This window comes from Astatotilapia calliptera, chromosome 3 (genome assembly GCF_964374335.1).
Source record: "Astatotilapia calliptera chromosome 3, fAstCal68.1, whole genome shotgun sequence".
NCBI lineage: Eukaryota > Metazoa > Chordata > Actinopteri > Cichliformes > Cichlidae > Astatotilapia > Astatotilapia calliptera.
Genome location: NC_137424.1, coordinates 71,095,990 through 71,122,695, shown reverse-complemented (window position 1 = coordinate 71,122,695; position 26,706 = coordinate 71,095,990). Strand labels below are relative to the sequence as shown.

Below are 26,706 nucleotides of genomic sequence, written 5' to 3'. Positions count from 1 at the left end.
GCACCATTACTGGATAAACAACATGAACACCATACAGGTGTTCAGAAAGAAACAGCTGAAGACAACCAGTGTCTGCCAAGCCTTATCAGAATCAGAATCAGAATCAGAATGGGTTTATTGCCAGATGTTGAGGTTTACAACATTAGGAAATTGCTGCGGTGCTTCAGTGCAGACAATAAGAATTAAAGTGCTATGTAGAAAGAAAGATATGTGCATGAGATATACATGAGATATATACATGAGAATAAGAATTATGAGTGCTACGTAGAAAGATATATACATGAGTGCAGGTGATGGTCAGTGCCAAACATGAAATGATGCAGTGACACAGCGTAGGGTCATGTGTTGGTGGCGGGGACAATCATGTGGTTATTGTTCATGTGTCCAACAGCAGAGGGGAAGAAACTGTTCTTGTGGCAAGAGGTTCTGGTGCGAATGTACCGGAGCCTCCTGCCTGAGGGGAGCAGGTCAAACAGACTGTGTCCCGGGTGAGAAGGGTCAGCTGAGATCCGGGCTGCACGCCGCAGTGTCCTGGAGGTGTACAGGTCCTGCAGAGATGGGAGTCTGCAGCCAATCACCTTCTCAGCAGAGCGCACAACACGCTGCAGTCTCTGTTTGTCCCTGATAGTGGCTCCAGCGTACCACACGGTGATGGAGGAGGTGAGGATGGACTCGATGATTGCAGTGTAGAATTGCATCATCGTCCGTGTTGGCAGGTTGAATTTCTTCAGCTGCCTCAGGAAGTACATCCTCTGCTGGGCTTTCTTGATGACGGAGGTGATGGTGGGCTCCCACTTCAGGTCCTGGGTGATGGTGGTACCCAGGAAGCGGAATGAGTCCACCGAGGTGATGGGGGTGTCAGTCAGGATGATGGGGGGGAGTGGGGCTGTGCGCTTCCTGAAGTCCACAATAATCTCCACTGTCTTCTGGGCATTCAGCACCAGGTTGTTGTGGCTGCACCAAGACACCAGACGTTCAACCTCCCTCCTGTAGGCAGACTCGTCCCCGTCCGAGATGAGCCCAATGACGGTGGTGTCATCTGCGAACTTGACAGACTGGTGGGTGGAGGTGCAGCAGTTGGTGTACAGGGAGAAGAGCAGAGGAGAAAGAACACAGCCCTGAGGGGAGCCGGTGCTGATGGTCCGGGAGTCCGAGACATTCTTTCCCAGCCTCACGTGCTGCTTCCTGTCCGTCAGGAAGTCAGTGATCCACCGGCAGATGGGATCAGGCACATTCATCTGGGAAAGCTTGCCTCGGAGATGGTCTGGAAGGATGGTGTTGAAGGCAGAGCTGAAGTCCACAAACAGGATCCTGGCGTAGGTTCCTGGGGAGTCCAGATGCTGCAGGATGAAGTGTAGGGCCATGTTGATGGCGTCGTCTACAGACCTGTTGGCTCTATATGCAAACTGCAGGGGGTCCAGGAGGGGGGCCGTGAGGGTCTTGAGATGGGAGAGAACTAGGCGCTCAAATGACTTCATGACCACAGATGTCAGAGCACTTTTTTTGACTTCTTAGACACTTACAGAGTATCTAAGAAGTCAAAGCTCCACTTTTGGTGAGTTAAATTCTAGGTGAGAGGCGGCAGGCAGGAATGGGTACACCTGTATTCTCCTCAGCTAGCTGGTTGTACTCTGGGGTTTTCCCCAGTGGATGGAAAAGTTTCCCTGTGCCTTTGGGTCAGGGAACAGGTTCTGACTGTTATTTCACCTATGCAACAAACACTTCAGAGTACCCAGCCTTCATCACTGAGTGAGTTGCTTAATCATGCTCCATCTGATGACTCCGTGAGCTGGAGGGGTGTGATTGGAACAGCCTGCCTGATCTAAACTTGAGTGGTGTTCTGTTTTGGACTTCTGTGTAAATCACAGTTTGCCACAAAGAGCTGCAGCTGCAAATTTGTTGGTGCCTGCAGTGGCGGTAATGCCCGAACCAAATGGTAGACACCAAAAATGAAGGGAGCTGTTAAGCATGTCTTTGTCCTGAATTTCTACCTTCCACTTGCAGCAGATGGCCACACCTCCCAGAGTTTGATTCTACCAGAGGTCTCTTCCTGTAAAAAGGGAGTTTTTCATTCCCACTCTCACCAAGTGCTTGCTTAACCCTTTAAGACCTACCATAGAACCAGCTCCGCCAGACCTTATCTTTATATTTTTACATGCTGTAGTGGCATTTTTGGGAGCATTTCAAGTTGCTATAAATCAATACAACCATTATAGCCCAAAGTTTAATAATATGTATGCATTAAGTGCATAATAACTACAAAAATTGCAAAAAAGTGCAATAAACTACGAAAAAATTGAAAATCGTTTTTGTTTTTTGTTTTTTACATATATTTCTACTTAGAGAAATTTAAGAGGTTTATCCCTCAAAACTGTAAATACAAAAAAGTTGCACAAAATAGTTTACAACAAGAGGAAATTTATTTTGAGTTTCTTCATAGTTTTACTTTTGAGATACACCAATTTTTATATACTGCAGGAAAAACGAAAATAAATATTATAATGCGAATTTGCAAAAAAAAGCAGCATGTGCATCAAAATAAACTATTTCCAGCAGTGCAATTTGAGTTCTAAGTATCCCAGAAACTATACAGAAAAGCATAAAGTCAAACATGACTGTAAAAAACACCAGTGTAGGCTTTTAAAACCCTGATGGTAAAAAACTACATTTCCCGCGAAAATGACGTCACTTCCGGTTTCGGACAGGTAATGCCAGACATGCGATAGTTCACGCTGACGTTTATTCCAACGTAAGAAGTGTTACAAACAGCTGATTGGATCGGCAAAAATATAATGTTTTTGCTGCTGCAAGTGCTTTTTATGCAATTTTTGCAAAGCTATATGTGGAAGGAGACTGTGACCTGGTACAAGCTAACATGTAAGTACAACTCCTCCGGTTTCATATGCAAAAAAATGATTGCGCTAGCTTACGTGGTTCCGGTTCTACAGGGATTTAAAAATAGTTAAGCAAAACGCAAAAGGAGCGTGCCCGCTCTGACCAGTTATAAAGGGTTAAAGGGGGTCATCTGATTGTTTGGGTTTTCTCTCTATTATTTAGGGTCTTAAACTTAAAATATAAACCTTGAGGTGACTGCTGTTGTGGTTTGGAGCCATATAAATAAAATAAATGACTTTAAGTTAAATAAAATGTATTTAAATCAAGCTGAAAAAGGACTCTTATTGGGCTTGGTTAAACTCTAGAGGCAGCTGATGGGTACTGGCATGTTGGACTGCAACTCTGACAGTGGCTGAAGTAAAAATTCAGGTATATGAGTTCAGTGAGGATGTGAAACAAGACTTTTGTTTGGGCTCAAATCGAGGATCTCGTAACTCACGCATTAAACCTGTAATGCAAATAGAATCTAGGGATAAGGGAGGCAATTTGTCTATCACTGGGGATGAGGTCACGGAGGTAAATGAGCAACTGCTCTGTTGTAGAGCTTGAGAGATTATAGCTCTCAGAAAGCTGGGAAATGACTCAACATCCCCCTGGAAAAACTGAAAGAGGAACATGGGAGGCTGACAGTGGCTGCTCTGCTTAGGCTGCTACCCCTGCGACCTAAATGTGTATAAGCAGCAGAAAATAGACAGTCAAATGTTGCTTATTCTAGAATATTTTGGTTTATTTTGCATTAAAACACTCTGAAGATAGGGGGCACATCTGGATTAAAAAATGAATCAAAGTAACAACATGTTAGTGCAACTTTACACTAAAGCATTTCAGATGAAAAAAATCAAAGATGAATGTTGAAAAAGTTAAATGTGAAGGAATGATGTTCTTCTTTCCTGCTACTCACCGTGCAGAGGATGATGACAGAGCAGAACTGAACCAGGCTGTATAGAGACATGTATCTGAAAAGACTGAAGGAGGTGACCAGAGAACATCGGCCCTCTCTGAATGGATAAGCAGGAAAAATTATTGATTATTTTTTGTTTGTTAAGGAATGTTTGTTTGTTAATTGTTTTGTTAATGTGCATGATGGATGCCCTATTAGTCATTCAACTTTATATTTGACATACTGTATAGTAGGGACTTAATACAGTTTATTCTGTTCTGATAAACTTTGTTTTTCACTGTTGTTGGAAATTTATTTTAATTATAAGTAGATAACATATAAGCATATTGGAGAAAGAGGTAACCCATAACAACGATGCTCAGTGGCTAGCGGATCTAAGCTGAGTGAAAGCAACATCAGCAAAAAGGAACATGTGAAGCTGGAGAAGTACCAAGAGCTGAGAAGAGAACTTGAGAATATGTGGAGGGTGAAGGTAACAGCGGTCCCCATGGTAATCAGAGCACTCAGTGCAGTGAGCTCCATGCTAGGTGAATGGGTCCAGCAGATCCCAGGAACAGCACTGGAGATCTCCTTCCAGAAGAGCTTAGTCCTAGGAACAGCTAAGATACTGCGCAGGACTATCAAGCTCTCAGGTCTGGGGTAGAGAACCTGAGCTTGAATGACAAAGACCGTCCCTCAGAGTAAGAGGGAATTTTTTTATTTTTATATATATGTATGTAGTGGGCAAAATATGTAATAAAGACATCACTAATTTTCTACGTAAATATATTTCTAAAGGGTGTTATTGCCATGATATTATCACCAAATGTTGGTCACAAACTGTCCAATTCACACATGTAAAGAAATCAAACCATAGATGTCCATAGATAAGTTATATATGATAATGAGAAATAGTACAGGGACAAAGTTGAACACGCTACTGAACTGTATTAACTACGTTGTACAAAGCTGCCATTACATGTTGGTAATGGCAGCTTCAAGACACCTCTTGTATGGTGAAACTAGCCACATGCATTGGTCAGAAGTAATTTCGGCCCATCCTGAAATTTTTGCTGGCCCCTTCTATGAACTCTGAACTTCTATAAAATTGCCCCATGATGACAGGATGGGGCAATGTCTCTCAATGGTTTCACCTGAAACCTTGCTGATAGTGACTGACACCCACTTTTACTCCTTAGCCCATGTGCTCCAAACAGGGCTTAAAATCTAGGACTCTCCACAAATTCCTCTTAGAACTGAAGAAGCTTTTCAGATGAGAGGTAAAACTTCTTCTAGAAACTTAAATAAGTCCAGAAGCTTTTCTTTCCTCTCTGTTAGGAGTGGAGTGGAGATAGCATGGGGGGAAAAAGGACTGTACACAACTCTGAAAAGAGACCCAGAAGGAAGGCAACTAGCCCTTACCAACCTCAGTAGGCATCTCCATTTGTCTACACAATTTGTGATCAAGACTGCCACTCATGGATAGGGATGGCTATCGTTTAGGTTTTATCCGATACCGGTGCCAAACCGGTACTTTTGAAATGGTGCCGGTGCTTAAAGAATGGAGAACACAAACCTTGTCCAAAAACCTCTCATGTTCAGCTGGTTTTTGTAAAAAGATAACAATGTTAGCCTTTTCTGCAGCTATGGGGCATATATGGTATCATTCTTGGCTGGAAGCAGTGCTTAAACAATGGAAAAACACAAACTTTGTCCAAAAAACTCTCATGTTTAGCTGTTTCCCACTTTACTTTGGTCATTTTAGCCTTTTTGGCCAGGGTGAAGGTTGTACCTGCCATCAAACAAGAAGACAGCCGCAGGTTACTACAACGGTGTTCACTAGTTCACCTTACATGCATCAAATTAATAACGTGGTTAGCTTACTCAATGTAAATTACACACGAACAACATTAAGCTACATGCCCAGAGAAGAACAGCTGCTGCTGCCATCATCATCTGTCATCATTTCTGCTACACTGGCAGGGCTAGGGGCCAGGACTCTCCTCTTCGGGTTCTTGGAGGATGTTGCTAACTCCGGGTCTGATAACAGGCACCATATCCGCAGTAGATGTGCTCGGTGTGAGGTCTCGCAGCAAGCTGTGAAATACGGTGCATATCTCGACTTTTAAAAAAACGCTATGTGTCGCCAGGTGTTTCATCAGATTCGAGGTGTTACCTCCTTTGCACAGTATCACAGTATCAGCTTAAAGCACTTGTTGCAGGCTGCTGAGTTTGCATATTTTGCTGTGAAGTACAGCCAGACTTTTGACCACTTCGCCTTGGGCATTTTTAATCTGTAGCTCTGCTCTAAAAGAACGTACGTACCTTGGCCCGCCTACTATCTTTGGAAAGGTAAAATGATTGGCTAGTATCCAAAGTGTATGACATCTCAGGAAAAAAAAAGTACCTTAATGTGCGCTGCTTTTCGGTCTGGTTACTACCGTTTATGTCAGAACCGGTGCCATTATGGCACCGGATACCGGTACCCATCCCTACTCGTGGATAGGACTTCTCAGTCATTCACACCGATACCTTAAAGGTGTTTCCACACCTGTCTGGATGCTAGTGTACATACCTTTAAGTATTTCTTGGTAAATATTACATGCGATTTAAAATGTTTAAATTACCTTTATTAATAAATATGCCCTTAGTAGTGGGCTATATGATAAAGTGTTACCTTATTTGCTAGGTTGTTTATTTTATTGTTGTTTGGGCTTTTAAATCATTCTGGTTTCTAACCTGATAAGCTGAGGCACACAAGTGATGTTTTCAGTTTTGGAAGTAAAAGGTGCAGCAACTGAGGCTTCCGCTTCAGACAGAGAAATCCCGACATCAGCAGCTCTCAGTGCCCCGCAGTCATTGGCCCCATCCCCACACATGCCTACACGGTATCTGCAATAGTAAAAACAATTGGTGGCCTTTATTATTATTACCATATCACCCACCTGTTTTATCACACCTGACATGGCAGAGTTCATCCCCCTCTCTTCAAGATGTGAATCTGATGTCTTTTGTTGCAAATCTAATCTGATCTAATCTGTTGCTAAATCTCTTGCTGTTTGTGGGCCTTTCTGTCCTAAGTTTAGTGTTCAACAAGTGAAATGCTCAGATGGGCTAAGATCAGGTGACTGACTTGCCCATTAAAGAATATTCCACTTCTTTGCGTAAATATACTTCTGGGTTGAGTTGGCTGTATGTTTTGTCATTGTCCATCTATGTTATCAAACACCATTCAATCAGTTTGACTGCATTTAGCTGGTTTTGAGCAGACAGTATGTCTCTGAACACCTCAGAATTCATTCAGCTGCTTCAGTCCTGTGTCACAGGATCAATAAACACTAGTGTCCTAGTGCCACTGGCAGCCATGCATACCCAAGCCATAAAACTGCCTCTGGCATGTTTTACAGATGATGTGGTATTGGATCATTGGACCACTCCTTCTCCACACTTAATTCTTGCTATCAGTGGCGGTCCTAGCCTGTTTGGCGCCCTGGGCGAACACTCCCTCAAGTCAATTGTCCAATGACCTTTGGTCACTTTAAAAATAGGGTGGGACAAGTGCCTTAAGGGGACTGTTGATGTGATTTGATGCTGCATAAGTAAAACTGAATTGAAATTATGCATGCTATGGAGCTGAAACTCCTAAATCCTTCATCCAATTTGAATGTGGATACCTTCAAATGAAGCTGAGAGTCTACACATTTATTCCATGTCTGTTATATAACTGCAATTGGAATTTTTCACTAAACACTTATATAAAAAAAATCTGTCAGTTTGGACATCAACAGTTTTTTTTTGTCCACATACACTAGTGATGGGTCGGTCGCGAATGAAATGGCTCTTAGAGCCGGATCTTTGAAGTGAACGATGCGAGCTGGCTCCTTATTGGGAGCCGTGGGTTTGTTTGTTTTTTTCTTTCTCCTGCCCTCTCTTTCACTTTGTTTTGTTTCACGCTGCAAGTCACCCTTGTGTTTGCGCTGAGCAGAGACGGCAAACAGAGCCTTGTGTTTGCTCCAGGATGCTAGGGGCCGTGTTGAGCTTTTGTTACCTAGTGGCTACACAAGCCAGGAAGTACCAACAATCGGACTGGGTGTGTGGTAGTAACAGGTAAATGAAGTTGTTTTTTTTTTAAGCATTTGAATATATATATATATGAGTGTTTATGTAATAATACAAAAACAATAGACATATGAATTTGATTGTGTAATCTAAGTGATCTAGGTAGCTCTGTTTTGGAAGTTCAATTAACGCTAGAAATGTGTTTTGGAGTTTGTATGTGTTCCGTCTCTAGGGGCCCCTATAAATATTTATATATAAACATACATAAAGAAAACCACGTTTTTTTTTTTACATTACTTATTCCTTTTGTGCATAATTTTATATTGTTGTTGATAATTAATTAATTAAAGCAACAAAACAACCTGAAGAGCCGGTTGGGAGCCGAAAGAGTCGTCTCTTTTTAGTGAGCCAAGCCGAAAGAGCCGGTTCCCTAAAAAGAGCCGGAAATCCCATCACTAGTGTGTATGTTAGTGATGGGATTTCTGGCTCTTTTTAGAGAATTGGCTCTTTTGGCTCAGCTCACTAAAAAGAGACGGCTCTTTCGGCTCTTCAGGTTGTTTTGTTGCTTTAATTAATTTATAATTAACAATAATATATTATATGCGGTGGCCCCTAGAGACAGAACACGTACAAACTCCAAAACACATTTCTAGCATTAACTGAACTTCCAAAACAGAACTACCTAGATCAGCAATCCCCAACCCCCGGGCCACGGACCGGTACCGGTCCGTGAGTCATTTGGTACCGGGCCGCGAGAGTGAGACTCGGGTGTGAAATGTATGGTTTTCAGGGTTTTTATCGGTTTTTAGCGTTATTATGTTATCGTTTTTTTTCTTTAACTCGGTTTTCCTGGGTCTTTTCACATGTGCTATGAATAAATCTTATTTTTTTCGGTACCGGTACTAGTTTTATTTTGTTGTATTTATCCGTGACACCTTAAAGGCCGGTCCGTGAAAATATTGTCGGGCACAAACCGGTCCGTGGCACAAAAAAGGTTGGGGACCGCAGACCTAGATCACCTAGATCACTTACATTACACAATTGACAGCATATGTGTATTGTTTGTGTATTTATAACAAATTTAAAGTGAAAGAATACAAAACACTGCGAACCACAACACAATTAACTATAAATTAAAATATGAAAACAAAAAGAAGATGCATATTCTCTGTCATATGGACCTGCATGAATAAACTTTCTGAATCCTTTATCATCCGCAACTGAAAATAGTTGTGGATGATTGCTATACCTTTCTAATGTGACATTGTTGTCCCTGGCTCTCTTTCTCTGTCTCTCCCTCCCGCTCTGTTCCTGTGCTACTGCAAGCGTAACTACTTCCCCTCCCCCCTCTTCCCAGCGCAAAGCACAAGGCTCGTGTGCGGAGTGAAGCGGAAAAAAAGTTCGAGAGAGAGGGTGAGAGAAAGTAAAAAAACCAACGGCCCGCGATAAGGAGCCGGCTCGCGTCGTTCATGTCAAACATCCGGCTCTAAGAGCCATCTCGTTCGTGACTGACACACACACACACACACACACACACACACACACACACACACACACACACACACACACACACACACACACACAAACAAACACATAACCTCACAGTAATGAGGACCTGATTGTGGATACTCCTGGTGTTTTATTTCTTACTCCTTTCTTGTTCATCTTTCATGTTTAGTGTCTGAAATAAAAAAAAACACAAACAAAAAAAACACTCACCCCAGGTTCTGTAGCTCCTTTACTAGCTGGGTTTTCTGCTCAGGGACCATTCGTGCAAATATTGTGGCACGCATCAAAACCTGTAGTGACAGCAGGTAAGTCGTAAGCTCATTAGTAAGGTTCACTGTCAGCAGGGATCCAGTTTTGTATTTTTACAAATACAAAAAAAAAATTACAAATTTACGTGAAAAGGGAAGGACCCTCTCTGAATCAAGAATGGGGCCTAAGGGTACATCTGCCATCATCTTACAATGCTGTGATTGAAGCCATTCCCCAACTCTCTGTAAATGGTACTCATGGGCAGTGGCGGTCCTAGCCTGTTTGGCGCCCCGGGTGAACACTCCCTCTGGTGCCGGAGATGACAATAAAGTTTACTTTGACTTCAACAGCGAGCAGGTGCACTGAGGGCTCTCGTGCTCACTTTTGACGTTTCGAAAAAACATCGGTGCAAATTATAAGTCTGTATCATAATGTCCGGTGTTTTCGTGTTTGTTGTTTTGTTTTTATTTTGTTTCTATTTTGCAATTTGGTTATTAGATGCTGCTCCAGCCAGCCAGAGAATCCCCTGCCGCCCTGCCCTCTCCTCCCTGTGCCGCAAGCAGCAGGCGCACCTCGCAAACGGAGGGCGCCCTTACTCCCAGCAATTGTGCGGCAGAAAACCGATCGATGCCTGTGACATTCCCGATATGCGCTGGCATGATGTCGGGGCAGCATGAGTACGAGCAATTTTTCATTGCTTGCCGATGCCCGTGATGCCGCCCCCCACCATGATGCCGCCCCGGGCAACCGCCCATGTCGCCCGTATCAAAAACCGCTACTGCTCATGGCCATTGATCAATAAGCTTTGATCAGGGGTTGTTGATCAATGGTCATGAGAATTTGAATGATTATGATGAAGGAACTGACCTCCCAGCCCATTGTTCCTTCAGTGAGCTGGTTTCATTCATTATGCAAATGTACTGTTTATAAGATTTGGGGAAACCTGCAGTCAGCTGAGACTGAAGAAGTCACTTGGATGAGTGACGAAATGTTTCTGCCACTGAAAACGCTACGTCCAGATGAACAGAATCAACTTTTGGAGATTTTTACAAATATTATGACAATTCAAGCAAAGCTTTTTTTTCACCTGGTGTGGACTTACATTCATTCCTCTAGTTTTCCAAAATCACAGAGAATACACAGCTCACTTTACCTTCGGGAGATATTCAGGGAAATGGTCACAGAGGGCAGCAAACGACTTGCCATCAATAGCCAAGTGATAGTCAAAAGGACCCTGACGCAGATCAGAGAGGAAAAACGAAACATCAGCGACAGTATCCACACTCTATCCTGACATTTGAAAAATTCATCTCATGGTTGTATGGTTATCCATGTCACAGTGAAAGAGTTTAGTTTAGTATAAAATGCTCCAATCACCCAGTGATGCATTGAGCAATCATTTGCTCTCATATGTGTAGACACACAGATGTCCTGGGATGATATCAGTGATGATGTATGCTTGGATGTTTTTTAACTTTGGTTTAACTTTAACCTCAGAACAGAGACCACCTGTCGGTAATAGAGTACAATCCAGACTGAAGACTAGACTGCTGCATGAATAAGAATCTGAGTAATAACCTCTGCTGGACACTGGTCAGGATTGGTTCCTTGGTTTTCCAATCTGAATTTCAGGGTGGGGGCAGCCTGGTCAGTGTGGGCAGTCGCTGTGACAAATATCACATTTTCATCAGATCCCACCATCTTACAGCTTTTTGCGACATTAACAGCTGTCATAAGGTTGTCTCCTGTGTGAATGAGGACAAAACAGACAAAGCCTCATGATCATCCACTGAAATATTTAATTTTGATATTTATGTCAAAGACCAAAGATCAGAGAAACTGTGATTGTGTCTGAAACGTCATGCTTTACACCAAGAGACGTTCACAAAATTCCTCACCAGTGACCATCACACTGCGAATGTTTACGTTTCTCAGGACGTCAATGACTCCTGCACTCTCAGGCTTTAATAGGTTCTTCATCATCAGGAACCCAAGGAAATACATTTCCTTTTCTACTTCCTCTCTGTGGACACAAAGCCAGAGCTGTTGCAGCTTATTTAAGCAAAAGAAAGAGAAAATTAACTTATTCACATCGCTGAACTGTTCTCACCGTTCAATGTTGTTCAAATCAGAGTCCACATCTACTTGTTTATAAGCCAGTGCGAGCACACGGAGGCCTTCACTGGTGTATTTGTGCAGTTTGCTGGAGAATTGTGCCGGCACTGTCATGTAAAAGCAGTGAATGCAAAAGACATGAATGTAAATTTAAGCAAAAAATAAATGAATAAATAAATCCAAATCACTGCAAATGAACTACACCTACACATTTGAAAGATGAAGGAATTACTTAAATATGTCTAAAACATCTTAGTGAATTTTACTTTAAAGTTTTAGTAACCAAAAATAACAACTTTGCAAAAGTTGTTAGCCACCCCTAATTTTTTGATCATTTGCAAGAAGAAAATGAATATGTGCAGTGTTTACGGAATAATTCACACATACACAGAACTACAGTACATAAGGTTAAAGGTCAATATTTGGTTTAAGCATCTTTATTCTTCATTATAGAGACTGAACTCTCTGAGGAACCCCTCTGTAATTTCTTTATGCATCTTCACGAATAGCTCCTCTGGCTTCTTGAAGGTGCAATAATTTTTGCCAGGTCTTTATCAATTGAGTTCTGTCTTGCTGGGGTCACAGACTTATGCAAAAACTGTCTAATAGAGCTCTCAGTTGGTTTAGGTGGTTGTGGTGGTATACTGCATGATCCTGTAGATGCAGCAGCAACAGCAGCAGTAGATGCACTGGCACCTTCATTAATATCACAGTCAACTGACTGTGTTTTATCTTCCCATTGCACTGATGGGTGGACAGTTCTCAGGTGCCTGTGCAGGTTGTTTGTGGAGCCGACTCTATATGATATCATTTTCTTGCAGACTCTACACTCTGGTTCCAGATTTTGCTTCTTCTCTCCATGTCACTCATTTTCTTTACTCCCCTCCTCCATCTGCTTGGTGCAAACACAAGGCTCTTGTGCGGTGTGAAGTGAAGCAAAGTGAGAGAGTAAGAGGGTGAGAGAAATAAAAAAAATAAAATAAAATAAAAACACGGCTCCATTCCCATTTACTTCAAAGAGCTGGCTCTAAGAGCCGTTTCATTCACGACCAACACATCACGAGTGTCATTATGCAGATGACACCCAGCTCTATCTATCGATAAAGCCAGATAACACACATCATTTAGTTAGACTGCAGGAATGTCTTAAAGACATAAAGACCTGGATGGCCGCTAACTTTTTGCCTCCTAATTCAGATAAAACTGAGGTTATTGTACTCGGCCCTGAAAATCTTAGAAATATGGTGTCTAACCAGATTCTTACTCTGGATGGCATTACCTTGGCCTCCAGTAACGCTGTGAGGAACCTTGGAGTCATTTTTGACCAGGATTTGCGCAACATCTCTAAAGACGCTGAAAAACTAGTTCATGCATTTATTACTTCCAGGCTGGACGACTGCAATTCATTATTATCAGGATGTCCAAAAAACTCACTGAAAAGCCTTCAGCTAATCCAAAATGCTGCAGCAAGAGTCCTGACAGGGACTAGAAAGAGAGAGCATATTTCTCCTGTTTTGGCTTCCCTTCATTGGCTTCCTGTTAAATCCAGAATTGAATTCAAAATCCTGCTCCTCACATACAAGGTCTTAAATAATCAGGCCCCATCTGACCTTAATGACCTTGTAGTACCATATCACCCTATTAGAGCACTTCGCTCTCGCTCTGCAGGCCTACTTGTTGTTCCTAGAGTATTTAAAAGTAGAATGGGAGGGAGAGCCTTCAGTTTTCAGGCCCCTCTTCTGTGGAACCAGCTTCCAGTTTGGATTCAGGAGACAGACACTATCTCTACTTTGAAGTTTAGGCCTAAAACTTTCCTTTTTAAAGCATATAGTTAGGGCTGGACCAGGTGACCCTGAATCCTCCCTTAGTTATGCTGCAATAGACGTAGGCTGCCGGGGGATTCCCATGATGCATTGAGTTTTTCCTTTCCAGTCACCTTTCTCACTCACTATGTATTAATAGACCTCTCTGCATTGAATCATATCTGTTATTAACCTCTGTCTCTCTTCCACAGCATGTCTTTATCCTGTCTTCCTTCTCTCACCCCAACCGGTCGCAGCAGATGGCCGTCCCTCCCTGAGCCTGGTTCTGCCGGAGGTTTCTTCCTGTTAAAAGGGAGTTTTTCCTTCCCACTGTCGCCAAAGTGCTTGCTTATAGGGGGTCATATGATTGTTGGGCTTTTCTCTGTATCTATTATTGTACGATCTACTGTACAATATAAAGCACCTTAAGGCGACTGCTGTTGTGATTTGGCGCTATATAAATAAAACTGAATTGAATTTTCATACCTCAGCCTTTCCACCTGGTTCCCTTCATTAATTATGTCTTCCTGACAGCCATCCTTCACTGAGATCATCTCTGAATAAGCTTTAGTGAACAGTGAATGATCAGGTGAAGGTCCAGATCATCTCTCAGGTCCTGTGTCAGGGCTGCTGGATTGTTTCCTCTTTTTTTAAGGAAATGGCTCTTCAGCTGCTATAATGTTTTTAGACTTCACACTTCTTTTGTCCAATTTCTTCAGATTTTTAAGAACACATCACTTACCATGCTGACATATGCCAAGGTTTCAGATAACAGCTCTTTGGAAATCATATTGTTGGTGGAAACATACTATGTAATGTAAACTGTCTTTGTTAGAAACTTTATAATTAATTTATGCATGATGGGTCAGAGGCTTAACAAACTGTAACAGTCATCTGAAAATGGTCAGATTAAAAAACCTTCAGAAAGTTGGAAGACTAATGGTGAAGAGTGTCTTGATGCATGCTCAGTCATCCAGGTATGTGAATCCCAAAAGTTGATTCTGTTCATCTGGATTTAGAATTTTCAGTAAGAGAAACGTTTCTTCACTCATCCAGGTGACTTCTTCAGTCTCAGCTGACTGCAGGTTTCCCCAATCTTATAAACACCTACAGGCCAGTGGACACTCTTTCAATGCTGAAGGTTTCTCCCACTGAAAATGCTGCGTCCAGATGAACAGAATCAAGCTTTTGGGATATTGGTGAAGGACAACTTAAAAATTATATGAACGCCTGGATCAGGACGTTTGCACATTATTATATAGAATTTGTGACCAAACCTGTTTCAGGCCGACAGAGGCTTATCACCATCTCTGGTGATCCTTTCATGAAAGCGAGAGCTGAGTCCCATCCATGTGCCACAGTCACTACACTCATCCTCTGCAGGCCAGAGGAAAAGGGAAACCTTTGCACAAGTGCAACTGCAGGCTGAGAGCAACATGAAAGCGAACAATAAATGCATAACTCCAGAAAGCAGACTTAAAAAGAGATTACTCATTCTACAAAAACATGAACTCATTATACGAATAATGATAGCAAGACTCACTATTTCTCGATTTTGGAGAGACTGAGTTGGAGGTCTCATCAATGCCAAAACTTTGTGCCTTCCAAATGTTGCAGGCACCACATTCCCATCTCCCTCAGGCTCATGGAGAGTCTAGAAAGTTACAAAAAAATATACTGATCAAAACTAATCTAAGCTAACCTAACCAAGCACATTGAAGCAATTGTTGCTGTGATTTGTGATTTATACACAACTGAACTGAACTTAATTGCCTTAAAAAAACCACATCAAAAGTAATGAAATGACAGACATGCAAAATGAAATGCCTTGAAATTAGTTAATTAAAATATCTATTCATTCATACCCAACCAGTGGACTCGACCATTTTGAGCTCCAAAGGGTCTCCTTGGGGCTGACCTTCTAGCAGGGTAAGAGTGTGACAGCAGGCCAGGCTGAACAGGAGGGGCTTTGGAAGGAGGAGGCTGGGGTCATGGACAAGCTCAGAGAAACCACCAGGTCCTCCCTCAATCACTCCTTCCACATTCATACCCCCCTCTGTCAGAGTTCCTGTCTGGAAAATCAAATTAACTCTCATTAAAAGAAATACTTACATGTGAAGGAACTGTAACTCATCTCCACATGCACATTGAGCTTCTGGTAGCATATTCCCTCCTGACCTTGTCAAAGCAGAAGAGAGAGACCTTCCCACAGACATTGATGCGTGGTGGATTGATGCAGTATATACCCTGTTTCTTCAACCTTCTCTGGGCATAGATAGTGCCAGCAGTCATGGCAAGAGGCAGGGCAGGTGGCACTGCAATGGTCACAATATCCATGCTCCTAACAAACAGCTCCTGCCAGGTTGCCTAGACATATCAAACCACAGATCACTCATGGGTTTAGTCAAAATTCAATAAATTAAATTTTATTTACCAAATCACAACAACAGTAGCCTCAATGTGCTTTATAAATTAAGGTAAAGACCAGGGCCGTGCAGAGAGGTTTAAAGGGGCGGGTGCTCAAAGTTAAAAAGGGGCACATTGAACCAGGCTGAATAACAACAACACACATTCATCAAGAATCTAATATGGGAAGGGAAGGGCTGTGTTGATCTGAGACTGTAGACATTAAAAAGTCCATAGGAGAGATGGTAGCTGATTAAACAAGTGTCATGAGATAATAACAAAATGCAAAGATTGGTGACAGCGCTTGGAACCAAAAGGCAACAAAAAACTGTGAGAAATAATTTAGGCTCTGCCTGTGAATCACTCTTTGCTTCTCTTCTTCCTTCCATCCCATCATTTCATATATCACTCTCCACTTGCTGTCTATCTGAGAACAAGGCACAACTTGTTATTGCAATAAACTATAATCTAATTATCCACACCTAACAACTCTTGCACTTAATCTATAATAAAATGATGACAGAAAAATGTTATAGCCCTGCCTTTAGTAGCCTCACACAGCTCCTGCTGTTTCCTCCTCATGTCCTTACCAGCCATGTCTGGACAATGTTATATCATGAGTAATATTTTTTTAAATCCAGCTAAATAAAACACACACATGCACGCACACACAGTGACATGTTAGACCTTCTTCAGAATACTGTATATACTATGGGCATCATGGTGCTGATCCAGAATCCTTACATTATTATTCATTACTAGAGCTACAATAATAAAGCAATGAGGAGGGGGAAGTAATAAATATGAAATAACGTCATTATGATGATTCCATTTGTTTCACTATCCACTCTGTGCAGGGAAAAGCTTATTACATGTTTAAACTGTAGAGATACAATCATTTTACTGCTGTAAAATCCAAATTTTGTCTTATTTAAAATATAAATCTAATATACCGGTAATCTGCTTCTTAATGTATGTTCTTTAAAATACAGCGTGTGTTTTTTAATATATTATAATTATAATAATGCATAATTATGTGGACATGCATATTAGATCGTTTTTTAGTGAAATATAATCCCCCCAGAAAGGCAGGAAAAGCCCGGAAACTTACTTTAAAACTAAATATGTTCTAAATACTTTAAAACTAAATATGTTCCCTAAAACGGTGACAGAGCTACAGACCCATGACAGCCTTACACAGGTAGCCAGCAGCTGTGACCAGCACTACTTGTGCAGTTAATAAAAGGACAGGTAATGTTTGTCGCGCTGTTGCACACACAGCACGCTCGTTTGTTTCAGTTCGTCAGTTGCAACAAGACAGTCTGTGTCTCTGAGTTAACTTGTGTTTCTCCTACAGCTCCGGACCGCTAAAAATGCGCGTGCTCTTTGTGAGCTCGTTCCCGGCTCGTAACCAGCGCGTTCTGCCGTCAAGGGCGATCATTGGTTAAATGTGATCATGTGACTGATGCGAGCCAGATCCTTATATTTAGCAAAACTGTGATTAATAGTTAAATATTATTGTTGAGGGGCACAGACAGGACTCTGCACGCACACACACATTAAAAACAAAAAAAAAAATTTTTTAAAAGTTGCCTCAACAAAAGGGCACTTTGGGCACCCATCAGGAAAGGGGCGGGTGCTCAAGCCCCTCTAGCCCCCCCCCCCTCTGCACGTGCCTGGTAAAGACCCTAAAATCTGTGGTTGATGAATCAGTCAACCAATGTTGGAGCAGACATAGTCTTTGTGGGGATGACAGAGGCAAGATAGATGAGACAATATAAGAGGACATAAAATACAAATAAATTAAAACTGGCACTTACATTTTGTTTGTAGAGGACCACAAAAATGTAAATAGAGCCACAGAGAGCTGCAGAAAGATGATGTTGGAGATGTTGGAGCAACTTTTAATGGTTTAAGGTTCCAAATCTGTTAAATTGCCTTTTTCCTTACCAACAATGCCCAGCAGGAGGAGAAATTTGCCAGCATCTTGGTAAAAGCGGAAGTTGATTGGCTGAGGGTGCAAAATGGATCTGACTAGGTGACCTTTGGCTGTGAAAAACCCTGTGGAAGAAAATTGGCAAACATACAGAAACTGTAGGGCAGCTTAGGTAGTTTCCTTTGGGAGAGTTTTTGTTATTTTAACAATCAGTTTCCCAGACATGGATTATCTGAGTATTAAACTGAAAGACCCATTTCAGTTTAACTTAACATGTGTTTGGACTGTGGCCAAGCCACACAGACACAAGCAGAACATACAACTGCCATGAAGGACAATTCCAGCTGGCCAGTGGATTGAAAACCTTCCTGCTGTGAGGTGACAGCACTATCCACTGAACATATTTCCTTTTTTAGATAAAAAATTTTTTTAATTAAATGTTATCGAAAGGAGCCAGCTGAGGTGGTTTGGGCATCTGACAAGGATGCCCCCTGGGCGCCTCCTGGGTGAGGTGTTCCAGGCATGTCCCACTAGGGGGAGGCCCCGGGGCAGACCCAGGACACGCTGGAGAGATTATATCTCTCGGCTGGCCTGGGAACGCCTTGGTATTCCCCCGGACAAGCTGGAGGAGGTGGCCGGGGAGAGGGAGGTCTGGGCCTCTTTGCTTAGGCTGCTGCCCCCGCGACCCGGCCTCGGATAAAGCAGATGAAGATGGATGGATGGATAAATGTTATGCTATTGTTATTATGTTATGTTATTAGGATGCCTGTAAGAACAAAGTAAGAACAGCAGTAAAACTGCAGGAGAACCCAGTCCTCTGATGTTAGGACAGATGTTTTATTCTTCTCTGCAAACACTCATATTTAGAGAAGATGTGAACACAGGCAACCACCCACTAGATTAACCCTTTAAGACCTACCATAGCACCAAGTCCGCCAGAGCTTATCTTTATATTTTTACATGCTGTAGTGCAATTTTTGAGAGCATTTCTAGTTGCTATACATTAATACAACCATTATAGCGCAAATTTTAATTATATGTATGCATTAAGTACATAGTAACTACATAAAGTGTAAAAAACTGCAATAAACTACAAAAAAATTGAAAATCTTTTTTGTTTTTTACACATATTACTACTGAGAGAAGTTTAAGAGGCTTATCCATCAAAACTGTAAATACAAAAAAGTTGCACAAAAAAGTTTGCAACAACAGGAAACATATTTTCAGTTTCTTTATAGTTTTATTTTTGAGATACCAATATTATATACAAAAATAAATATTATAATGCCATCCATCCATTTGCTTCCGCTTATCCTTTTCAGGGTCGTGGGGGGCGCTGGAGCCTATCCCACCTGTCATAGGGCGAGAGGCGGGGTACACCCTGCACAGGTCGCCAGTCTGTTTCACAAAGAGACAAACAATCACACTCACATTCACTCACAGATTCACACCTATGGGCAATTTGGATTAATCAATTAACTTATCCCTATTATAATGCAAATTTTCAAAAAACAAAAACAAAACAGCATGTGCATCAAAATAAATCATTTCCAGCAGTGCAATTTGAGTTCTAAGTATCCCAGAAACTATACAGAAAAGTATAAACTTAAACAAACTCTTAAAAACACCAATATAGGCCTATAAAGGCCCTGAAGGTAAAAACTACATTTCCCACATATGACATTACTTCCAGTTTTGGCAAGTAATGGCAGACATGCGATAGTTCGCGCTGACATCTATTCCAACGTAGGAAGTGTTATGAACAGCTGATCGGATCAGTAAAGTGTTCTGAAATATTATGCAATTATGCAAGTTTTGCAAAGTTATATGTAGAAGGAAACTGTGACCTGAGGGACAAGCTGAATGCATAAGATGCAAGCACAACTCCTCCGGTATGCAAAAAAAAAAAAAAAAATATTGAGCTAGCTTATGTGGTTGCAATTCTACTGGGACTTAAAAATAGTTATGCAAAATGGAGCATGCCCGCTCCAATCGGCCTTAAAGGGTTAAAAAAAAAAAAAGTAAAAGAAGGTTTTAGACATGACTTGACTAAGGATACTTTGACCACTCAGTAATATATGTGCTCAGAGGCATTGAAATCATCAGTTTTTCTACTCACCAGTGTTTGTGACAACAGCAACAGCACCATCTCCTGACCTGCCGCCCTTGGCCTGAATAATCTTAGTACCAGAGAACAGGGTGTGTCTGTGCTCAGTGTTTGACCTGTACTGCCTGTCATTAGCCTGCAGTGGGGTTTTCAGCTCTGGGACACTTTCACCTGGAGAGAAATAACAAAAACAACTTGAACAACTTGTACTAAAAGATTATTTACAGCAACGTTTTAAATTAACTGGAAGAGGTTAGCATACTGACAGGCCTTTGATTTCTTTCAAATTTTACTCATTTTATCAGATTACATTCTCAGGGTCACTCCATCTCAAATCAGCCAAGTTTTAAAACATTTTATGCTCGACCATCTCTGATTCTAATATTTTACAGCACTCTTTATATATGTTCTAACTTTGTGACATAAATTTTTTATCCAAATGGCAGACAGCTGACCAGAAGACACACGTTGCACTCTACAAAGTTATTATTATTATTATACTCTTGTGTCAAGTCTCTGTATTTAGTTCATTTATGTCTCTTTGTTTTCCCTGTTATCTCACTGCCTGTTTTATTTTGAAAGTTATTGTTTCTGTGCTTTTAGTTTTGGTTCCCTTGTCTTGTCCTCTGTAATTTAGTTCAGCTGTGTCTCATTCTCCCCAGCTGTCTCCACTTCCTCTCCAATTCCCTGATTGCCCTTCTGTGTGTACATATGATGTTGTGAGCTTTTTACCTTCTTGCGTTTACCACCAACAGACAATAAATGGCTCACTTTCAGTTTAACTCTGTGTGCCTTGCTTGAGTAGTTTTTTATGACTACTTTTTACTCTTATTCCCTTCATTTTTAAGCAAATATCTGTGCTTTCTACTCTTTACATTTTCAGACAACTTGTTACTTTTGCTATGATCCATTTGGGTTGAGTTATTATTTTACGTTACTTCGAGCTTCCAAACATCAAACTGATTTGTCTCACTTTCCAGTCTGACTCTGTTGGCCATTTTGTATTCTCACATGCATCTGTATGGGATATCTAGAAAATTTTAGAGCAGCAGCACATTTATGAAACTCTATCTGGTTGTTCTTTTGAGGTATGCTATGTACCTGTAAGCATGCTCTCATCAACTAGACACTCCCCAGCCAGCAGCACAGCATCACATGGAAGCAGCAGACCTTTCTGAGGGATGATGAGACAGTCACCGGGGACCAGGTCTATCGAACTCACACCCTCCTCTGCTGAGAAAACAAAGAACTCATAAGAACTATATATAATTTCATTTATGGGCTTAATACAAAAAAAAAAAAACACAGATGAAGGTAGCTTGGCTTTATTTGGTAAAAAAAAAGAAAAAGAAGAAGCTTGCAGTGGGGTAGTTGCCAGCCAAGGGTGAAGGCACTGGCATGTAAATTAGCACCTCAAGGTCTGAAACCATGGATTGTGGATGAGGCACTGATCCAAGTAGAATATTTCAAGTATTTCAGGGTCTTATTTATGTCTTAAGGTGGAGTGAAACAGGAGACAGAATGACTGATTGGTGAAACATCTGGATTGATGTGGACACTGTACGGGTTTATTTTAGTGAAAAGGGGGGTCTACATTTCTGCAGAGTCCTGGCCTGATGAGTTGGCTCCTCTGTGTTGGTGTTAACATGAGGCTCATGTTAAGGACAGTTAACCCCAGAAAAAAAGGACAACTTGATGGCATCCCTGATAAGGTACTGAAGGTCTGTGGAGACCTGGTCACAGCGATCTTCACTAAAATATCCAATCCGTCCTTGGCAAAGGCCACTCCCCCACCCTGCCTGAAGTACTCAACCATCATCCCTGTCCCCCCAAAAAGACTACCAGCAGCACACAAATTGGTAAATGGCCTGCATTTGTATGGCGCTTTTTCGAGTCCCTAAGGACCCCAAAGCGCTTCACACTACATTCAGTCATTCACCCATTCACACACACATTCACACACTGGCGATGACATGCTATATTGTAGCCACAGCTGCCCTGGGGCGCACTGACAGAGGCGAGGCTGCAGGACACTGGTGCCACCGGGCCCTCTGACCACCACCAGTAGGCAAACATGGGGTTAGTATCTTGCCCAAGCATATTTGGCATGCAGCCAGGAGGCAGCCTGGGATCAAACCACTGACCTTCTGATTAGTGGCTGACCTGCTCTGCCACCTGAGCTACAGCCACCCCATTCACTCACATTCAACCCCCACCAGTTTCCATATAAGGATACCAGACTGCGAATTCGATAGCTATAGCCCCCCACACATGACCCATTTGGAACACAAGGGCAGTCATTGACTTCAGCTGAGCATTTAACAAAATAATCTCCAAAAGACAAATAACAAAACAAACCTCAGCCTCCCAAACTCCACCTCCCTCTGGATTAACAGAAGCACAAAGAGAATCAAATCAGCATCGCCTCAACATTGGCTCCCCACCAGAATGTATTTGGAGCCCCCTACTATACACTCTCTACACCAATACCATCACTGCCACCCATCCAAAAAACTCTATTTTGAAGTTTGCAGACAACAAAACAGTGGTCGGACTTATCACAGGGGGAGAGTCTGCAGGGTCAAGATGGTGAACCTGGCATCATGGTGCAGCAAGAAAACCTGGTCCTCAATACCACAGTAACTAAAGAAATAGTAGTGGACTTCAGGAGAAGCAGATTTGACTCTAAATGGTCTGTATTTATATAGCGCTTTACTAGTCCGTAAGGACCACAAAGCGCTACACACATCCAGTCATTCACACACTGGTGAACTACATAGTAGCCACAGCCACCCTGGGGCGCACTGACAGAGGCGAGGCTGCCAGACACTGGCGCCACCGGGCCTTCTGACCACCACCAGTAGGCAAAGGTGAGGTGTCTTGCCCAAGGACACAATGACCGAGACTGTCCAAGCCAGGGCTCGAACCGGCAACCTTCAGATTACAAGGCAAACTCCCAAATCTTGAGCCACGATCGCCCACACAGATCATACAGATCAATAGATACTATTTGGAGAGGATCTCTCACTTCGTTTCTGGTCCTGCAACTAGATAATGACTTGTCCTGGAAATACAACAGCACTGCGCTGATCAGGAAGACACAGCAGCAGCCCCACTTCCCGCGTGGGAACAATACCCTAGTCAATGAGCTGCTGCTGTCGTTCTATGGATGCTCTGAGAGTCTACTTGTGTACTGCATCTCAGTGTGGTTTATCAGTGCTCCAGGGGGTATCAATGCCACAGATCTTCTGCTCTGCTTTCTTCTACTTATGTGAGCTTTACACTGTATAAACATCACCGTCATGGTCCTGGTTCTGGAGACCTTGGAGTTCTGGAGTGTTTATGTGTTTTGATTATTGGATATGGAGGCAAGCTCACCTCCAATTATCCTTTCGGCACACCACACCACTCTCTGGAGAGCTTTGTGGTCGTAAGCAGTGCTGTTGCCGTACCAGATTGTGATGCATCCAGTGGGGATCTCTTAATAGCACAGCGGTAGAAGGTCCTGAGGATGCGGGGGCTCATACAGACTCTTTTCAGTCTCCTGAGAAAGAAGAAGCGCTGCTGCGTCTTCTTCACTGTTTTGTTCATGTGCACTGACAATATGAGATCCTCCGCCAGATGTACATCTAGGAGACGGAAGTTTCTCACTCTCTCCACAGCAGCGCCATTGATGGTGATGGGGGTGTGTACTTCTCTGCACCTCTGGAAGTCCATTATCAGCTCCTTTGTCTTTGTGACATTGAGGGTGAGATGGTTCTCTTGGCACCAGTGTGTCTGGGTGCTGACTTCCTCCCTGTAAGCCATCTCATCACCTTTGGTGATAAGACCCACCACTGTAGTGTCGTCTGCAAACTTCACAATGATGTTGGAGTTGCTAGTAGCCGTGTAGTCATGGGTGTAGATTGAGTACAGGAGAGGGCTCAGTACATACCCCCGTGGAGTACCACTGTTCATTATGACAGGGGATGAGGTAATGCTGCCCAGTCTGACCACTTGGCTTCTGTCAGACAGGAAGTTAAGGACCCAGCTGCAGAGAGAGCTGCTCAGTCCTAGATCCTGCAGTTTCCTGTCCAGCATCGAGGGAACAACACACCACCACGGTGATTTTCCCTCTGAAGTTTGTGATTCTGGTTAGTCCCTGCCACATACTGCGAGGGTTGTCAAATTGCTGTTCCACCCTGTCCCTGTACTCATGTTTGGCTGCTTTGATTGTCTTCAGAAGTTGATAATGTGCGTGTTTGTAGTTCGATGTGTTTGCTGAGGCAAAAGCAGTGTTCTGTGCCACCAGTGTCGCGCAAACATTGCTTTTAATCGACGGTTTTTGATTTGGGTAGAATTTGACTTGAATTTTGACGTTCTGGATGAGACAACATCTTCCATGCATTTTCTGATAAATCCGCAGACTAAGTCTGTGTACTAATCGATGTCATCAGCATCGAAACCATGTATCACTGAGTGTAAAAAAACCAAACAAAAAAAAAAAACTGTCCAAATCAGCGTTGCTGCTTTACCAGGTGTAAGAATTAAGTTTAACATCCAGGCATCCATGTCAACAGATTTTTTTTTAAATTTAACTGAGTTAGAAATTAGCAGGAAGTTAGCTTGCTAGTTTCCACCTAAAGATGATATACCATGTTCTGACTGAGATTTCTAAAAAAAAATTAAAAACATACAGCTCTGCTATCACTTCCGACATAAATGAAGACAGAAAACAAAACAGCAGTGACGTTTGTACTGAAGTTGGACTAGCTGGTATATAGTGCTGTGCTACATGATCACTAGCTACACAGCTACAGTATGTTAGCATAATATTAGCACAGTCCACTCTATGAAAGTTGACGGGATGCTGCAAATGGACCAAATGTCAGTCATGAAAACAACTGAGATAATCCATCCACAATACAAGGTTATTAATATACTGCAACAACATGGGAATAGAGCAGCTGCGAAAGAATTCAACATGAATAAATCAATGGTGCAGAAGTGGAGGAAGCAAGAAGAATGAGCTGAGTAAGGTTTGACTTCTCTGACGGTCTTGTTTCACCTAATGCACCTTATAATCCGGTGCGTTCTATGGTCGGAAAATACAGTAAATTATCAGATTCCCATGTAGAGTGAAATTTTTAGAGATATTGAATATTTTTTTTTTAAAGTTAAATTTGACACAGGATCATGGACACTTAAATATATATGGTGGAATCAAAGTAATTATTTTTCCTTTGAATTTGTGTATGCTATTAGTGTTATCATTTCCATTAAATATTTTTCCATCTATCTTTGTACAACAGCACTGCACTCAGATGATTCAATAAAACTTCAAAATAACAATTTAAGAGTGAGAAATCTTGAACAAAAATAGAGACATCTGTCATTAAGGGTAAATGATGTATATTGTCTGAGAAAAACAAATGTTGTTGTAATTCAAACAATGCACAGACACCAAGAACCAAGAAGACTGTTAAATTTTATGAAAACAGAAGCCGCTGGTGTAACAGTGCTTATGTGGTATTATTCCACTTGTCACAAATGTCAGTGTAATGGGGAAACAGCGCCCCCCCCCCCCCCCTCTCGGTGTGGCTGGTTAGGTGAGGCTGGCTGCAGTCAGTGTTGCCAGTCTGCCGTAGCCATATGAGAGGTGAGTTGTATTGTTCCGCACATAATGTAGCTAAGTAGTACAGACACATAAAACATGTTTGATTAGCTGATGGGCACCGAGTGTAATAAGTGCTTAGTGGACACATGTCCAACACCAGTTTTATGTACTTTTCATTTGTTTATTATTGTGTAAAACTGTACGGTAAAGCGGAATGCTAATGGGATGTTCTGCCGTAGTGTGCTGTGCGGAGTGGTGTGTGGCGAGCCCTTTGCACTGATACAACACTGTTGTTTCCATTCAGGAAATAAAGTGGCAACAATCAATCAGAGACTCCTTGCCTTCTTAAAAACACATCACAACGCAGAGTCAAGGAGTCTGTTTGGGCCGAACTGTTGCAGCGGGGTGAAGCAGAAACCGGTTACACTGAACAGTGAGGTGCGTGCCTTGTTTAGAGCACGTGATGATGCAGCAGTCATGCATCAAGGCACATCAATCCCTGCTGAGGGCCATCAAAAAGGGAAAGTTTAAATACAAACAGTGCATCAAAGAGCATTTCAGCAGCAACAAATACAGAGACATGTGGCAGAGGATCAAGACACTCACTGGCTACAAAGATACCCATACATCATCAGACTTATCAGACAGCACCCTACCTGACATCCTGAACCACTTTACCCACTTCAACCAATGCAACAGTGAGTCCCACACCGATCTGCTTCTTTAGAGAGAGATGACACGCCCATTAAGCTACAGTAGAATCAGGCCAGTCTGCAGTTCGCATCTGCCCCAAGTCAGCCATGATTGTTCCAGTGCTCAAAATTTGTTTATACTACCGTCATCACTAAATGTGTTGAGAGACTCATCCTGTCTCACATCAATGCCTGATCCAAATAATTGTGGACTTCAGCTCTGCCTTTAATACAGTACAACCCTACAAAATGGTTCCAAAGCTGAGCAACCTGAAAGCTCATTTTGCACCAGTAACACCACTGTCAAATATACCGATGACACCACCATAATTTCCTCTTTATCTCATATGTATTTATTGTCTCCTTCTTTTCATCGTTCCCACAGCTGCATTCTCCCTTCTTCTGCTGATTTTTGCATTTCTGACAACAGCCCAGCCTTGTTTTTGAATTTTATCTTTTC

General features: G+C 42.2%; 1 protein-coding gene across 1 annotated transcript in view; it reads right to left on the bottom strand.

Moving 5' to 3' along the window:
• Positions 1–26,706, bottom strand: part of LOC113010303 (polyamine-transporting ATPase 13A2-like) — a 40,660-nt gene that overhangs the window by 5,628 nt on the left and 8,326 nt on the right. The window contains exons 12-26 of the mRNA XM_080291644.1: positions 21,060–21,191; positions 19,971–20,129; positions 17,866–17,976; positions 17,736–17,782; positions 15,688–15,876; positions 15,375–15,581; positions 15,053–15,163; positions 14,787–14,934; positions 11,703–11,814; positions 11,491–11,615; positions 11,171–11,337; positions 10,746–10,826; positions 9,554–9,633; positions 6,515–6,667; positions 3,797–3,893 (exon numbers count right to left, since the gene is read on the bottom strand). Of these exons, the coding sequence (XP_080147770.1) occupies positions 3,797–3,893; positions 6,515–6,667; positions 9,554–9,633; positions 10,746–10,826; positions 11,171–11,337; positions 11,491–11,615; positions 11,703–11,814; positions 14,787–14,934; positions 15,053–15,163; positions 15,375–15,581; positions 15,688–15,876; positions 17,736–17,782; positions 17,866–17,976; positions 19,971–20,129; positions 21,060–21,191 (1,919 nt within the window). The remainder of the gene's footprint in view (positions 1–3,796; positions 3,894–6,514; positions 6,668–9,553; positions 9,634–10,745; positions 10,827–11,170; positions 11,338–11,490; positions 11,616–11,702; positions 11,815–14,786; positions 14,935–15,052; positions 15,164–15,374; positions 15,582–15,687; positions 15,877–17,735; positions 17,783–17,865; positions 17,977–19,970; positions 20,130–21,059; positions 21,192–26,706) is intronic.